This window comes from Alosa alosa, chromosome 10, assembly GCF_017589495.1.
Source record: "Alosa alosa isolate M-15738 ecotype Scorff River chromosome 10, AALO_Geno_1.1, whole genome shotgun sequence".
In the NCBI taxonomy this organism is placed as follows: domain Eukaryota; kingdom Metazoa; phylum Chordata; class Actinopteri; order Clupeiformes; family Clupeidae; genus Alosa; species Alosa alosa.
Genome location: NC_063198.1, coordinates 11,862,991 through 11,881,145, shown reverse-complemented (window position 1 = coordinate 11,881,145; position 18,155 = coordinate 11,862,991). Strand labels below are relative to the sequence as shown.

The following is an 18,155-nucleotide window of genomic DNA, read 5'->3' as shown; positions in this document are numbered from 1 at the left end:
GGCATTCGAGTAGGTGAGAGCAGTAGGTTTAGCTGGGAGGACCAGCAGTTTGTCATCTGCATAGGGTAATATGTTAGGAAGAAAAGGATGCCACTTCGTTATTTGGGAATGAAAATGATCAATCCACAGAGGACTGAATTAAAAGACCCCCCGAAAATCGAAGTGGAAAAAATGACGTGGCAAGCTAGTCCATTTTGCTTAAATTTCACCAACAATGATGGTACTCAGTAGTTCGTTTGGCCCTAACATGCTTGATGGCATCGGGGCATGCTCTTAATGAAACAGCAGATGGTGTCCTGGGGTATCTGATCCCAGATGTGGACATGGCCATCACTGAGCTCCTTGACAGTCAGTGTTGCAACCTGGCGGTATTGGATGGACCAAAATATAATGTCCCAGAGGTGTTCAATCGGATTTAAGTCAGGGGAGTGTGGGGGGACAGTCAATGGTATCAATGCCTTCATCCTCCAGGAACTGCCTGCACATTCTCGCTACATGTGTCCAGCCATTGTTGTGCACCAGGAGGAACCCAGGGCCCACTGCACCAATACAGGGTCAGACAATGGGTCTGAAGTTTTCATCCTGATGCCTAAGAGCAGTGAGGGTGCAGTTGTCTTGCCCGTAGAGGTGTGTGCGTCCTTCCAAGGATATCCCTCCTCAGACCATCACTGGCCCACCACCAAACCAGTCATGCTGAATGATGTTGCAGGCAACATTATATTCTCCAAGACATCTTTAGACCTCACATGTGCTCAGGGTGAACCTGGTATCATTTGTGAAAAGCACAGGGCGTCAATGGCGAAACTGCCAATTTTGTATTCTATGGCAAATGCCAATTGAGCTGCACGGTGCTGGGCAGTGAGCATAGGTCCTTCCAGAGGCCATCGGGTCCTCAGGCCACCTTCATAAAGTCTGACAGGTCAGAGACATTCACACCAGCGGCCAGGAGGAGGTCATTTTGTAGGGCTCTGGCAGGGCTCCTACTGTTTGTTGTTGCACAAAGGAGCAGATACTGGTCCTGCCCAGCTCTTCTAGAGCAACTGTCTCCTGGAATCTCCAACATGCTCTTGAGACTGCACTGGGAGACACAGCAATCCCTCTAGCAATGGAACGTTTAGTGTGCCATTCTGGAGGAGTTGGACTACCTGTGCAACATTTGTAGGCTCCAGGTACTGGCTTATGCTACCAGTAGTGACACTGACCATAGCCAAATGTGAAACTAGTGAAAAATCAGTCAAGGAGGATAAAGATGGAAAAAGTTCTCATTTGCCACCACCTCTAAAACCATTCCTGTTTTTACGGACCTATTTCCCTTCTTTCTTTCTTGTTTTGGAGAAAGTGGTCCTCAAGCAAGTCTTGGACTTACTATATCAGAACAACCTCAACTTGTATTGAGCTTATGGTGTATCCACCACAAAGCACACCCAAGGACTGGACAATCACTATGAGCCTTAAATTGGTATATGCTAATTGGCCCCACCCACCTCAATTGAATTAGGCTAACTGTAGGATGTGTTGGACTGGGTTATATACTAATTTATCTAACTATGACTGGGTGTATGTACTAATTTATCTAACTCTAGGATAGAAGACAAAATAGCTAAATTCCCAAAAGGCAGCATATGTTTCTTTAAGAGACTTGACAGACTCTAGCATCTATGGGTTTTAGCCTCCTTGCTAGCATGCCAGCCTCTAGGGGGCAAATTAGAAGGATTGAGCCCAGGCAAGTGCAGGGTTTAGTCACACAGTCGAAACTTCACACATAGCCTAAATGCACCCCAGTTTTTGACTCGGTGTCAGAATGTATGGCTACTTCTTTAAAATCCAACATGTCTGCCATTTTAATTATGCATGATTGTCTCATTATACATTTCATAATGCTGAAAGATGGCTATAGACGTCATATTATGTGTTAAAAGCAGCATAGCATTATAAATGTAGAAAAAAAGGGCATATTTTGGTGGCCATATTTGAAGTCAAGATAGGGGCCACTAGGGGGCGCTATGTGTTGGGGTCCATTTCAATTTTTGATCACTAGGGGTAGTACTATAACTGTACCAAGTTTCGTGCTTTCTGCAAAAACTGAACGATTCAGGTAAAAATCTGGCCTTAGCCGCTGTACTATAGTGCTCATTGGTGAGGGAAATAACAAATTTGTATGTTATTTGTGATGATCTAAGTGTATATTTACACGGTTAGCCTCAAATTACATTGATTTAATCAATGACTAAAATGTCATAAGAGTCGCAACCTCCTACATCATCCTCCGGTGTTTTATATACATTTTGATATCTGATATCTCCACCTAGGAATATCTGTTTTAACTAAATTTAGTGAAGCTTTGCAGAGAAAATTAAATGCTGTGTGCTGTGCTATAAAGAGTGTTGGATGCCTGGACCAAAGCATCAAAGCCATCCTTGCTCTTGTAAGGCCCGTCTTTTGCCCAAACCTTATGCATTTCTAAAGAATGCCTTTTGCATTCAAGTTACATGTGTGGATACCTGTGTTTGATCTGTATTGTCTTAGCTGGCCATGGCCAAAGATCCCCAACACCCGCTCATGCATAAAGTGACTATTTGCTCCTTGTTTTGGCCCCTTTACTGAGAGGTAACTCAGTCCTGGGCCTACTTGATGTCTTATGGTGAGATAGGCCAACCTCATTATCATACAGTATTGCTCTGTAAATATGTGTTGTGAATAATACATTCATGTTTGGTCTTGAATTAATACTTGTAATGTGGTAAACAGTCTGATTATGGTTTCTTTACAATTGAATGTATCTGTGCATAGTTGTAGATTAAGAATTAAACTGTAGCATAAAGTTATGATATCCACCTGGGCCACACCCATCCACCTCAGACAACAAAGGCTCTGATGAGTCGGGGGTGGTCCAAGTGAATGATAAAAGTGGAGGCTTTGGTCCTCCTCGCTCTTCTTTCTCCTTTTCCATCTCCACTCTCCTCTTGAGCTAGGCCCTTGTGGCTTGGTCTTCTGCCTCTCTCTCACTCTTCCTTTCTCGCTCTCCCTCTTCCTCTCTCTGTCTCCCCCTCTTCCTCTCTCTGTCTCCCTTTGTCTTTCTCTCCCTCTCCCTATCCTCTATTTTTGGATTTGTATTGTTTTATCTGGTGTATCTGTAAATTCATAACTTGTTAACTGGTTAAGTTTATCTCTGTGTTTTGATAAGCTTCCTTTGTTCCTTTGGTTGTTACTTTGTTACAGTAGACCATGTGAGTTTACTTGTACATCCAACTTAAGTGATATTGGTTACATTTACCTTTAAGGCTTAATGCCTAATAAATTGTTAATTTGCCTACCAATCGGATAACTTCAATTCTCATAGTGTGCCATGCCATTCTCCTCAATAGCTGATAAACTAGTTACTTGGTAATTGATTGGTGATACAAATTATTTATCAAATGGAGTCAGATTGAGGAGTATGTAATAATATCATTGCCATTTAACTCTTCACCCTATTTGTCCACACAAGCTCTTTTAAGCGAGGATAGCCTATAGCTCGACGTCTATGTTTCCGAGGCTATATATAATTTCTCGCGTCTTACACTCTCCCCAATCCACTACAAGTCACAGGAGCACATATGCGAGATGATTGGTATGTTAATTATATCAGATTACATATTCCAGTTTTGGTTTAGATTTTCCAGTTGTAAATTTAATGAAGGCCCCATAGAAAGTATGACCATTTTGCTTAAATACAGGCTAACTGTTTCTCCAAGACCCAAGTTATCATGTTCCACATGTAGGCCGCAAACACTGGAAGCCATGCGGACGCTATGTTCCTGCTTCAAGGTAGACACAGATGTGTTTTGACTGTTGTTTGGCTAGGTGTGTCGGCCTTAAGCCCTGCCAGGTCCTGCTTTGAGGCCACAATACACTATGGTGAGCGACTGGCTGAATGGGCGACAGTGAAAGACATACAGGTTCTGAGGGCAGAGAAGGTTCTGGAAAAGGGGGGGAGAGGGGCACAAGTGGCAGAACTTTTAGCTTGGACATATGTATTAAGCATTGCTCCACAATCTCATGCTTCTGGCAGTGACAACACTGACAAGAGTTGAACCATATCGGTTAAATTCATACTTGAGGGCCAGTTTAGCAAAGTTGTAATCTTACCAACAGCAGTGAATTGATCAAATTGTTGATGCTCTGACACAATTTGCTCTAGGACATAGTGTTATACGCCACAACACTTTAGCTAAGGGGATAATTAAAGATAGCTTTTTCTTTCATGGAGGATGAGAGGTTGTTGATGTTCACTTCATTATTCTGAACTAATATTGAACTAATAGGCTCATATGTTTATTAACAACACACCCACTGCAGTTATTATATTGGTATTATTTTTTTTCTCTTCATTGACATGAAAAGGTCTTTACAACCGTTTTCACAGCTACTGTATGCAAACCAGTGTCAAGATGATAATGTGGTATGATGACGTTTTTTCCCTTTGTCTATTGTTTCTTTTTCCCCTATAACTGTTTAGTTATTGTTGTTTTATCACTAGTACTCTGTGGTCTGTAAACTTTATTTTCACACCCTGTGAGAAATCAAGACAGCCAGGGCCACTTTTATACATGTAACCATGTTTCATTTGATTCATTTCCTTTATTGGCTTCTATTTGAGAATTGTTGAGAGACATTTCTTATGTGTTTTGGTTTATATTCAGCTTTGCCTAGGTATTATACACATGGTAAAAAGACACAATTACTGCATTGCTCTCAGTTAATTAGTAGGCTCATTCTGATTCAAATCAGATTTGTGCTATTGTTTAGTGTCAAAGGCTTCAAATCTTTTAAAGGGGGACTTGAGAGTATTGGATTCAGAACTTATTATTTTTATACATGTGATCTATGTCCTGATGCCTCTAAATCGGTTGATAATCTGAAAAGGTGGTACACCAATGGGATTATCCCAACCTGATATAGAAATTATATAGACAAGTTTCTGGATAGTTTAGGGGGATTGACCAAATATATTCTTTTTAGTTTTCTAGCTCTTGTTCTAATTGTCATGATGGTTTGCTCTTTGATTTATGTGGTTGTTATTGTATACCAATCATGTGTAGCTATTTTTCACAACTTACGAAGAAATCAGTTAAATCATGTATCTTGTCATGTACCTGCTTATTTGGATCTAACTTTAATGAAACAATTGTATAATCATTTATATTTTATATAGTGGCACTATTTGATGAAATGTTCCAGCCATAAAGGCTGAAAAAGGGGGACTGAGAGAAAGTGGAATAGAACATTATGTCCAATATTTCAATATGTGGTTTAATGTTCTGCATTATGTCCAATATTCCAATATGTGGTTTAATGTTCTGCATTTCTCATCAGTGGGTCACTTTGATACTAAAAGTACGATATCTGTACTGTCCCTGTGTATATCTGTGTGTGACTGTATTTAAAGATAAGCAGGAATATTATGACTTTGCAGTGTTTCACTGTTCTGCATGGCTGCGTCAGTAGCTATCTGCTCCGGATTGCCAGGTTGCCACTAATCAGGGTCTGATTCAGTGTAGTCCACGTGAGATGGGATGACCAACGCCATCTCCCGTCAGCCTGGAAGGATACCTAAACCCTAACTATTTCCTTGTCTAGTTAGAGCAGCTGATGGATCTTTAGGTGAAGTCATGCTGTCTCTCCCTTGATGCGCATCATTGTAAATAAACTCTGTTCCTGATTTTTCATACTATTGGTCTGACTGAGTCTATTAAATCTAAATTTGTTTTGACAATTGGTTGACGGTGTTGAGTACGTATTATGAGGAGTATTAGGGCCACACATGAAGAAAAAAATATTTTGCCATGACTAGATTAAACTCGACATTTTGAGAATAAGGTTGAAATGTCATGTCGACTTTAATCTCGACGTGTCAACATTAAACTCAACATTTTAAGAATAAAGTTAGTTTGGAGAGAGAACGACCGCTCCAAAGTAGGGTAGGCCTAAGCACCGGCACGATTGAAAAGGAGGACGAATGAAACATTCCAGTTTTCTTCGAGTGCAACAACGATAGACATAGACATCATGTGGACAAAACATAGAACATATTAACTTACGTTGCTCAGCCAAATACTTTCCTGTTACGTCCTTTTATCACGGAGTTACAGGCGATGTGATGGTCAAAAGTAAACGTCATTAGCGGTTTATTTATTTATTGTAGGCCTATTATTAAAGAGTGTTTTTCATCTAAAGGTTTGACATGCACTAGATTAGGCATTAGGCATAAGTGCTCTCCCCAATCCCAGACTTTCACATTGCATGTTTGTTTGTAATGGATGCAAAACAGCCAGCTATGCTGAATGTCTATGGAGGGATGATTGAAGCCGTCCTCCTGACCAGGCAACCCCATGTATTCTAAGTAAATGCACACATATCTATGTTTATAGCATACTATATTTTATGCAGGTGAGATATGGAATAGCAGTTTTAAAAAAAATGAGAGTGACGGCCTGTGGGTCATGAAGGGGAGTTATTTGGATGTGGTGGCCTATACCCACGTAAAAACCGAGTGAAATTTTGTTTTATAGAAACATTATATCATTGGAAACATAATTATTCTAGCTATATATGGCATAGTGCATGGTATTTCTATAACCGCGAGACGCGCTTCACAATGACGACAATGAGTTGTTAACAGACAAGACGCAATCTATCTGAATCTATCAGCAATCTAGCATTAATCTACCTGAAATAACACCTATTTGAAGTAGGCCTATTATTCATGTCACATATTGTGTGTTAGTGTAGGCTACATAGCTTAAACTGTAGGGTATGTTTAAACTGTATTTCGAGTTTAATGTCGGCACGTCGAGATTAGAGTAGATATAATATTTCAAATTTATTCTCGAAATGTCGAGTTTAATGTCGACATGGCAACTTTAAAGTCAACATGTCGAGTTTAATCTCGCCATGGCAAAAAAAAAAAAATGTCTTCATGTGTGGCCCTAATACTCCGTCGTAGTTGAGGGATAGGTGATTTGATTCTGATGTGCCAAATAAACACAGGACAAGAAAGAATCAAGCCATCAGGTAGGAAGAAGAGAGGAGAAGGAGAGGAGAGGAAAAGGAGAGGAGAAACGAGGAAAAGATTACAGCTATGGCGTCTGTTTATGAGTAGCCTATTAGCCTACACATGTAATGAAATAGGCTAACATTAATTAAACTGTATGGTTGTTAGCCTCTTGCTATGTTGCTAGCTGTGCTTTTATACATAGGACAACAGTAGTTTTAAAGGAACAGTATGTAAGATTGTGGCCAAAACTGGTACTGCAATCAAAGATTGTTAAGGCGGAGCAAGATACTTCGTCGTAGTTCATGTCTATGGGCGCGAAATGGGGATCGAATCCTGTCTGCATAAAGAGGCGGTCGATGACGATTATTGGCGTAAGTTGCAACCGCCAACAGCAGCGGCAGAAATAACCGGGCGACACCTGATATAAGGTTGATTTTCTCCAGACTGGATTGCTCAAAATGCTAAAATGTACCTGAAATGTTCAGAAGGGTTTGAGGATCATGAAAATGTGCCCGAAATTCACATTCCTAACTCTATAGAACCAAGACCTTAGCATATGTGGTGAAATTCTGAGCTATGCCCATAGACTTCAATGGAGCAGTCGCTGCCTCTGCTCTGCATAAAGGGGTATTTTGACCCCCCCCCCCCACCTCATGCGATCCGGGTTCCCGGAAGTGGCTCCTGATGAAATATCTTGCTCCGCCTTAACAATCTTTGCTGCAATCACTTTCAAATTACTGTGGAGCGGTGTATCCCCTCCCCCTCCCCCCTGACTAGCAGAGCTGGCAACCTTGATGCCGAAACACTAGCCTTTGTGATTAGTAGACAGGTGGAGGGTGGCGCATCAGGCCAAAACACAACATGACAACATCAACATCAGTTGAGGGCTGCAACTTCACTTTTTAAATGAGAATATCCTGGTCGGACTACTGTTGTCAGTGATATAGTATTTGAAATTAACATGATTTCTTAATGTCTAGTGACATATCAGGGCCATTTTATGATTAATTAAAATACATTTCTTACATATGGTTCCTTTAAGTTGACCAAAATATGTGGGCGCTGGGGGGGGGGATACACTTGCTGCTGTGGTGTCTGCACAATCTGTTACAGACTGTCAGAGACTAATGACTTAATCTGCTAAATGACATCCAGTACAATTCGCAATTTCAAGACGGTGTGTAATGACAACAGCCAGCAAGTAAACAAAATGATTGATTTGCTATTAATATCAGCCAATCGTTCTCACCCTTTTTTGTCGAAGTTCAGCTTGCCTCTGCGCATTTTCTTTGAAGTGTCGAACGTTTGGCACACCAGGATCCTTTCTGCTTCCCTGGGTGCTGGTTTGCCCTCCATCCTTGCTCTGACAAATAACGTTACAATTAATCGCTATGTGCGACAGTACATTACCATACCAACACTCGACAACTCGCCAATACTGTACCTAAATAGACACAGGCCACAGCATTACTGTTCACAAGTAAATAACACATATTGCATTCTGCTAGTATTGCATTCAACAACATGCACATCTGCTACCGATGCTCCTTAGCCATCAGCGAACTGGTAGTAACCCATAAAACACTTCACGCTAGTTACCTTTTTACCGATGAAACCAAGCCTTTTCGCTCTTTTTTGTTCTGAAAGACAGTTGGCAAAGTTATAAATACTGTGTAAATTACTCTTATAGGAACCTAGAAATCACATGTTACAGTTTAAAAAAAAAACATACTTACTAGCTTTGGACATAATTGCACGTGTTGACACTGGAGCGCAGCCTGATACAGGGAACGCCACACTCTAACGGATGTGACGACATGACCAGTTTTGCGTCTAGTTTTCTTTGTCAAAATAAAAGCATGTAAAGGAGTCGACACTCCGGGGAGACAAAGCAAAGATTCTAGAACAGAGCTCTGTTCTAGAATCTTTGGTTGAAAGCCCGAACTCGGGGAAACTCACGACACAAGCAGAGAATGTCTAATAAGGGGAGAACTGCCACTCTCGGAAAACTTCCGGTTTCTAAACTGGTTGCAGTTCCTTCTGTGGTTCCACATGAGGGCGCTCGTCCACGAGTGCAGAATGCATGGAGGTATATGGAGCTGTACCCCTCAAAACCCACTTTATTCGGGATATAATTTTTCAAGTAATTTGAGTATTGTATTCGAAAGGGGAGGCAAAGAATATACACTTGGTTGAGTATTATATTTTTTAAAGTCACTTAATTGTTCTTAAAAGCCTTTCAAATGTGTCAATGACGTCATTCATTAGCACAATGCTAGCGTGTTATGTGCAACAACGACCCAACCTGTAAGAAATCAAAAGGACATAAGTACTCGTTCATTCAACTTTTGACCTATAACCCATGTTGAAGTTATACAAACTTCAATCAAATCTGAGATTTGTCAACGACAATCAGGTGAAAGAGACAATTTTAGCCGTCTAGCTCCATTGGCTCCCATTCATTCTGCACTCATGGCGATCGCCCCCAGTGGAACTCTGGTGGAACTGCATCCAAAATTCGGTACAATGGGACTTAATACGGAGTGGCAAGGCTCTCCGTAGACGGGCTCTGGCACAAGCAAAGATTGTTAAGTAACAACCATAGACTGTTTATAGTTCTATATATACAGTCTATGGTAACAACAGTGTCACTCCCCGATGTGAGTCACGCATGCTCAGATTTATAGATTTTACGGCATAACGCCAAGGGATCCGACTGAAATCCATAAAATAATTAACTTTCTGTTTCAAAAACGTTTTAGCTATCTAAGATTGTTTGATTTCTAACGTTAGCAAACGCCATTCAAGTGACAGCCTTTGTTGTGCTTGATTGCTTACTTACTTGCCAGCAGTGAACAAACTTCGTTATGTAGGTCAATTTTTTTTGATATTACAGAAGTCTCTCGCTAGCAGGCTACTTCAGCCTCTAATCTAGGACTGACATTAGAGATCATGCCGTGAAAATGTGATGCCTTACGCTAAATAATACATTACTGCTGTGTAGGCTAATGTCATTATTCTGTGGCTAACAGCACAGGTAGTCGCAAAGTGACGCATGCGACTCACATCGGGGAATGACAAGAGCCCGTCTACGGAGAGCCTCTAGCCTGACGAGCCAGACCCACATTACGCCGGTGATCCACTAGCATGCGATGCGAACAACGCGACGCAGTATCCCTATTCATCTCTATGAGAAGCAAATTCCGCACCCGCATAGGTTTCTGGGTATGCGGTGCGACGAGTGCTGTGGCTGCGGCGCGTCAAAAAGTTCAGCAATCCCCAACTTTATGCAAATGAATCCGTCCATCGCGAGGCGATCCAATAGTAGAGCAAAACGCAGGGGAGGTCCATCATCACGTAGGCTAAACAAAACCTAATTTTCCGGTAGTGTGGTTACCGCCAACGTACAGAAACATGTCAGATGAGAAAAAATAATCATAGCAGTGTCTACATTTCCGTGTTTGTATGATGTGTGGCTAGAATCCTACAGGGACAACTTCATGATGAAATGACCGCCCAACTTGCAAACTAATTTATAGATGTGACTTTCCCTCTGTAATTTCAAAATAGTGGAGGGAGACATTTTGTTTGGTTGTTTACTAGGCTACCTGCTCTTGCCCTGCCGTTACACATCTACAAAAGGGAACGCCCATCAAAGCGTCTTCATGGAGGGTTGCGTTGCGATTTGGGGAGTTCGCATAGCATGCTAGTGGATCACAGGCGTTAAAATGTAGGGTCTGGACACTCACCTTTCGCAGTGCTCAGTCAGAGGGGCGGTATAATCACTTGTCTTTCAAATTCCCTCTGCACGCAATAGGACAGCGGCAGCGCTATGAATCCCATGCGTTTCCCACCAGCTAAAGCTAGCTAAATGGCTAGTTCAAACGTTTGCCTATACTTAATAAAAGCTTAACTCTTGTCACACTGTTCGCCAGCAGCAACATCCATCTTATTTGTTTTCAAGTAGCAGGGAATTCAAGCCAAACCGTTGCAACTCTGCCATCAATCATTATGTTAAGCCCACCTAACGACTCTATACACGATTTCATTGAGCTGATTAAGTTTCGATTTCTGGAGCTCACAAGCCAACGGAGAGTTGCTAGACTGGCAGCAAATGTAATTTGTGGCTGCCAGGGGCACGTCTAGATTTCTAGGCTAGAGAGCCTCCCCACTCTCTATTAATCCCATACAAACTGAACTTGGCTGCAGTTCACCAGAGTTCACCTAGATGGCGATCACGGGCGAATCCAAAATACATGGGGTCCTATGGAGCTACATGGCTACATTTATTGTTTTCACCTATTTAACAACTGAAACCCTCAGATTTGATTTTTCGCAAAATGGATATGGATTATCAATCAAAAGTGAAAGTGAGTCATGTCCTTTCGTTTTCTTACAGGTTGGGTCGTTGTTGCCCATAACACGCTAGCATTGATGCTATGCTATGCTATGATCATGCTAATGAATGACGTCATTGACAAATTTGAAAGGCTTTTTAGAACAATTAAGTGACTTTAAAAAAAATGTAATACTCAACCAAGTGTATTGTCTTTGCCTCCCCTTTCGAATACAATATTCAAATTACTTGAAAAAAAATTATATCCCGAGAAAAGTGGATTTTGAGGGGTACAGCTCCATAGACCTCCATTCATTCTGGACTCGCCCGCGAGCACCCCTAGATGCAGTACTACACCGGAAGCGTTCCGAAAGTGAAGGTTCTCCCCTTATCAGAGCCCGTCTTCGGAGAGCCTTGGCACTTCCTATTAAGCCTCATTGTATCGACATTGGTTACAGTTCCTTTAGAATTCCACTGGGGGTGATCGCGGGCAAGTGCAGGTTGAATGGGGGTCTATGGAGCTAGACGGCTAAATGTATCTCTTTCACCTGCTTGTCGTAGAAGAATCGTAGATTTTATTGTAGTTTATGCAGGTTCAATATAGATTTTATATCTAAAGTTGAATGAACAAGTACTTATGTCCTTTTCATTTCTTACAGGTTGGGTCGTTGTTGCCCATATCACGCTAGCATTGTGCTAATGAATGACGTCATTGACATATTTGAAAGGCTTTTTAGAAGACTTACGTGACTTCAAAAAATATAACAATCAACAGTGTGTATTTTCATTGCCTCTCCAAATAACAATTCAAACTCTCTGGCTAAATCGGAGGGGGAACGTTAAAAAAATCAAAAGACAAAACTGATGGGCTTCTATCACTAGTATCACCTAAATGTCTGACTATGAGATGTTTTAAGCCTGCAGCAAACATACAGTCCTAAACTCCTGTTAATAAATTATGTCAGTTCAATTTATATTACCCTGATAACCTAGTTGCCTTAATGCTATCCCTGCTATCTAGCATTACAGGTTGCTATGCTAGTTGTCAGTTTGGTTCTGGCTCAGTAGCTAGCGCTATATCAGTAGGGAATTTATAAAAAATAAGTTGGGGGGAAACCCCCCAAACCCCCTTAAAGGTCTCATCTCATCGTTTTTTCATTCATTTTGCCATGGTCTCTAGTATTAATGAATGCCCTGTGAGCCGGTTTTGGTGAAAAAAAAATGCTCTCCTGCGTCTATTTCATGCTGTTCTAATTTGGTGGGGTTCTATATTTACAGTCTATGGGTGGGGAAGGTGGGAGGGGAGGAACGACAGGATTTGCCTCTTGCTCATGAATATTCATGACATGTTAATGACCTCGCCTCTGATTGGCTAACAGTACTGTAACGCTCCAGTGCGTCCTCGTCCGATTCTGCCTGTGCTATGCTCCATTTTCAACTTTACAGTGCTAAAACCTGGCTAAAAGTCGAGTCAAAACTGTTGCACAAAATGTCTTCGGAGATACAACTTCATGTGTTTGATCCTAGTATCCGAGTAGGAAGAAGAACCGCTTCCTGATTTTTTTTCGGTAACAATTGCATGTCAGCTTAAAATTTCTCCTAAAAGAGGTAAACGTTTGTGGCAATCGTCAACTTGCATTCAAGTAATAAACAGTTGGAAACGTTTTAAAATAAAGACCTATTTCTTTACAGTCAAAAGTCTTTGCAATCTTCCTAGAGATATTTTACTTCACAACACTGGTTATAAGCACCCTAAATGCAGTTCAGCCACTGACCTAGCTAATTGCTAATTGTATGCTATCGGAATAGATAGTTATGGTTTGAATTCCATGATATTTTCATTGAAAGACCACTTGGTTATAACTCAATATATATATAGATCTAAATGCAAACACACTTACCTACTCCTAGCTATATTTCGCTGGAATTGCACCAGAATGCCTACAGAAGCAGAGAACGTGTGCTGGAAGACTTCTCCAGTAATGAGTATAAACTATGGCTTTAATAGCCTACATTGCCTACATTGGCAGAGGTTAGCCTACTCAAGTTTTCTGTCACGAATGACCCTTAGGAAAAAGTACTATAGGAATCTTATAGTATAAGACTAGAAAAACTATAGCAGTTATAGGGTATTATAGAGTTATTAGTAGTACTTCTACAGTATGTCCCAAAATACGTATTCCTATAAGATTACTATAATATTTTGTCCCAAAATACTATAAGATTCCTATACTACTTTTTCATAAGGGGATTGCTCATGTGGTTAGAAAAATGGGCAACACCAGTACCCCTGTTGTCTGTATGACCCTGTACCCAGGATTAGAACCAGTCTGCCTTAACATAATGTACTCCCTTCAAAATGCACTAAACATTCGACTATGACTACTATGGCCCCCTGTGAGACAGAAGATATGAAAGCTAAGATAAACCTTTAGCCTAAAAGGGACAAAAACTGATGCAACTCCTAAAACTAATATACAAAACAGGTCAATTTTCAATAAATAGCTTTATTATATTTACACACAGTGGTACTCAAATTGTGGTCCGCAAGCTCTCTCAAGTGTTCCACAAGTAGATGTGGTAAAATATAATAGATGAGTTGTTTGCAATATTGAGCCAACTTGTATGTACAGTAAATCCAAACAGTTTTTTGTTTAAATTATTATTGTTTAAGTGGTCCTTGGTCTGAAAAAGTTTGAGAAACACTGACAAATAGTAATATTGCAGTCTATTAAAATAATGCAAACACAAAACAAGACCATCCAAACTATGCACAGAATTAACAATGTCCTCTTTTTGCCAGACGATGCAGACATCTGGCCTACAGATCCTTTGTAAGATGGTGCTGGGATTATTTAGGAAAAAAGGTCTGAGTTGTTGTTTCGGCTTGTGTTGTCCTGGGTATCCGAAGGGACAACACACAAAACACATTCGTTGGCTGTGATGATTCTAATACATTGCTCATTGATTGCGCTGGGCCATAGGTGGAGCCATCAGGGGGGTATTCCAGAAAGCAGGTTTACTGGCTTAACTGGGTATGTTAACCCAGAGTTAGCGGTAAACCTGGGATTTCAGTTCCAGAAAGCTCAAAAATGATCAGGCTATGTAAGTAACTATGGTAACATAGGCTCTGAACTGAACTGGGTATGTTAACCCAGAGTAAACGGTAAACCTGGGATTTCAGTTCCAGAAAGCTCAAAAATGATCAGGCTATGTAAGTAACTATGGTAACATAGGCTCTTAACTTAACCTGGTAGGGGGTAGGTTTTGTTCAGGTTATGTTCGGTTATTTCAGTGCATGTTCAATCAGGCCGCTATTTTTACACTTGTCACACAATGGCGTTTCATTTTGACGAAGGTCCGATTGACAAAGAAGCACAAAATCATGTAATATTCATCCGTGCAATTTACCGTGAGAGGGCGATAAGACCACGACATCACATGAAAGCCTATCTATTCTTTTCCAAACGAGTGCTTCAAGAGCGCTAGTTTTTCAGCTGAATCCTAAATATAGGCTACTTGAAAAGCATTCTCTATCCCTACATTACGCATGGTGGATTAGAATAGAATAAAATAAATCTTTAATGTAGCTAGCCTACACCATAGTGGACATTTGTGTTTGGCTTACCAGACAGATGGACAAACAACATCTCAGACACATTGAAGATATAATTAAAACAAGTACAGTACAAAAAAGAGGAAACATAGCCTATAGAAAATTAATACATAAGATATAGCTGTACAGCTCAGCCGGGTAGGCTATGCATGTTGTCAAGTTTGGTTAAGATTGCTGATGGCATTTGGGATAAAATATTTTTTAATAGGCTACACACGCTCTCCGACTGGGAGTTGTTGTAGTGTTGGAGACGCAGAGCATATCGGCAAGCTGTCAGTCGGTGCGTAAAGTTTGCCTTGCGCTAAAGCAGTTCTTGCGCAACTTCATTCGTTTTCCTGGACACAAACCCACGAGGATCATTAAAGTGTAGTTTCACCAACTGGCAGGTCATCATCACTTATAAACTTTTCCAAATGTGCACCGAAATGTGTCCAAACCCATGCCTTCCGACATTACCCTTCCGATGATGGAGCGCAAAAGTTTAACTTGGCCCACAGCTGCAGAACCCGCGTTAAAATAGAAAATTACATTTGGGATTCTCAAAGAATTCTATGGCCCACTCAATCTGTGACAAGGTAGGCTAGTTTAAGAAAGCATCATTCAAAGCTCAGTCCAGTGAATTATTTAATTGTGCTTTTGACATTAAATAGGCTATCTTAAACATACGCATTTACACGGTCAGTTAGGCTATTCACTGCCAAGCAAGGTCTCGGACGCAGGCGCTTAAGTATTACTCTTTTTTTGTTATTACAGTTCTCTCCTCCTCGTAAGCCTCGACTACTCCGCCTATGAAAAATGCTCTTCCTTTCGCCGGTTTCACTCATGGTTTCGACTCTCAATAGATGATGCCTTTATAAGTTCGCCGTGAACGCGCACAACTCTAGGTTATCTAACACAGGGTTGATTGAACTAACTGGTAACCGGTGTTTTGGAACCGACAGCTCGGGTTTAGTCGCCACAGGTTCAGACAACCCAGAGGTTAAGTTTTATCTCAGTGTTTGTTAAACCTCCTTTCTGGAATACCCCTCTGGTGTTATTGTGGAGATGTCACTTTCATCCTTCTCTTGATCAACCCGAGGTCTTCTAGCTGGCCTTGGATGAACAGGCTTGATGGGAGTAGAGGTAGAAGGCCCCCCATGTCCATGGTGTATCCGAAGTGCTTGTATAAATACTCATACTTTTCATGAAGTATTCTGTTTGGGTACCTAAAGTAAATAAATGTGTATTACTGTCAAGTTACAAGATACTAATAGTACACAGGACATTCACTATCTCACACAAAACTGTACTGGCACAATGGAAACAAAAATATTTTAGTGACTGTGGTAAGGCGTATGATTTACTAAGTAGCACACCCACAAGAAGACATTCAGTAATATCAATTATATCTGTTATGCAATTCACGGTTTCATCAGGTCTATATACACAGGTGTATTAATCAAGCACCATGCAGTCTGCATTCATAATCGAGGTACTTGATTTTAGGCCATCCTTAAAAATATTTTCGTTTGCCGTAACCCGACCGACCCTGTCAATTTAGAACCGACCCAAATATTTTTTTTTTTTCCCCTTTTAGTCCGACCGACTTGCCGGTTGTAAACTTGCGTTAATACCGACCGATTGTTTTTTTTACTCTAAACAACCAATACCAATACAAATGCAATAAAATAATATTTCTTTTAGTAGGCCCAAGTATTGTGAATATAAATTGCCTACATGCAAACGTGGCTCACTTTGCGTGGCTCACTTGGCGTCATCTCTACACCATTGGTTTTACGCATGTCACACTATGGCCTACGCTTCGTTTCATTCACACAAACTGATAACGCTTTTACTTGGCACGAAGTTCTGGAGGAACTGTGGCCAGATCTTTTCTCCTCCCTTCTCCCCCTAGTCTAGCGGTGACCGTGTCGGAGTATTGAAATTGGTTGTGGTCTATTCAGCATTTCTCGAAATATGGGTCCGCAACATGGAGACTGCTGGTTCGCGGAGTCGTGGAGTGAAATTAGGCCCGATGCTTCATCTGATAATTTGCTGCGCAGTTGATCAAGAAACCGCGGATCGACGAAAAAAGAAAACAAACGTTTCTGCTATCGATGTCATTAAACATGGAGCCCTACAATTAAGTGGTGGTATGAGCATTCATTCAATGCGCGTCTGCGCGAGAGAAACTGAAACTAATCGATAACGTTGGTATCAAAGCTCCGCTTCAACCTGTTGGAAGGCTATTTATTTATTTAATGAAACTTAATAGAACGACGTTGTTTTTTGGAACTTCCTTAGAAACAGAGCAGAGACTGTATAATATACTGTATAGCATTGAGTATTGTATAGTCAAATTTCAATATAACGTGGCCAAGAGCTATTGTAGCCTTCTTTCTGGGTACATGTAGATGAGCCCTATGACCCAAAAGTCTGCCATGACCGGGCCTCAGGTCAAAGAAGTTTGAGAAAGGCTGGTCTATATAACCTGCATCAGAATGATGTTTGCAATGGTGCGCCTGAAGGCACGGGTTTAAGACCCAGTCAGTTACGTCACGATATGCACATTTGTGTAAATTCATTCCTACGTAATCACCATGACCAAAATTGAACTTTTTTTTTTACTTTGAATCTTGGAAAAAAAAATATTGACCTACCTACCGACCCATTTTTATTTTTTTTGGCTGTTACTGCAAACAAAAATATTTTTAAGGATGGCCTTATACACCTGTGGAAAGTGACCTGATGAAACCCATGAATTGACTTTCCCAAACATTGACGAGCACATAAGAACCTGTATTAGCCTACTAGAAAAACACTTCTAGAAACTAACTAGCACAACAATAAAAGTTAGATCACCTTTGCTTCTAACGTGATGACCTAATAGAAAGCTGTGTAGCCCAACATGAGGATGTGCTCTGGAAGACATACAAAACACTAAGTAAACAGCAAGTAATCAAACAAAACATCATTGTAGGCCTACAAAGGCCAATGTAATAATGGCAAGAAGACATAAATTAGACTGAAGTGTAAATACCTGGGCTCTAGTGATAGCAACTTAGCCTAATAGTGCACGGGTATTGATGATTTTCCCTGTTTAGACTAGAACAATACCAGTCCAGTTGAGCATAAGATATTGTTGCCAATATTATTATTTGTGGTTTAACGCCTAGGTTAGAAGATTA

General features: G+C 40.8%; 1 protein-coding gene across 2 annotated transcripts in view; it reads right to left on the bottom strand.

Moving 5' to 3' along the window:
- gnl3l (guanine nucleotide binding protein-like 3 (nucleolar)-like) overlaps positions 1 to 9,077 on the bottom strand; it is a 30,191-nt gene extending 21,114 nt beyond the window's left edge. Inside the window, exons 1-3 of one of the 2 annotated variants that reach the window (XM_048256054.1) lie at positions 8,773 to 9,077; positions 8,636 to 8,676; positions 8,286 to 8,399 (exon numbers count right to left, since the gene is read on the bottom strand). In XM_048256054.1, the coding sequence (XP_048112011.1) occupies positions 8,286 to 8,399; positions 8,636 to 8,676; positions 8,773 to 8,785 (168 nt within the window). In that variant the 5' untranslated portion in view covers positions 8,786 to 9,077. The remainder of the gene's footprint in view (positions 1 to 8,285; positions 8,400 to 8,635; positions 8,677 to 8,772) is intronic. The other variant, XM_048256055.1, reaches the window with a different exon arrangement.
- Between the last annotated feature and the right edge of the window lie 9,078 nt (positions 9,078 to 18,155).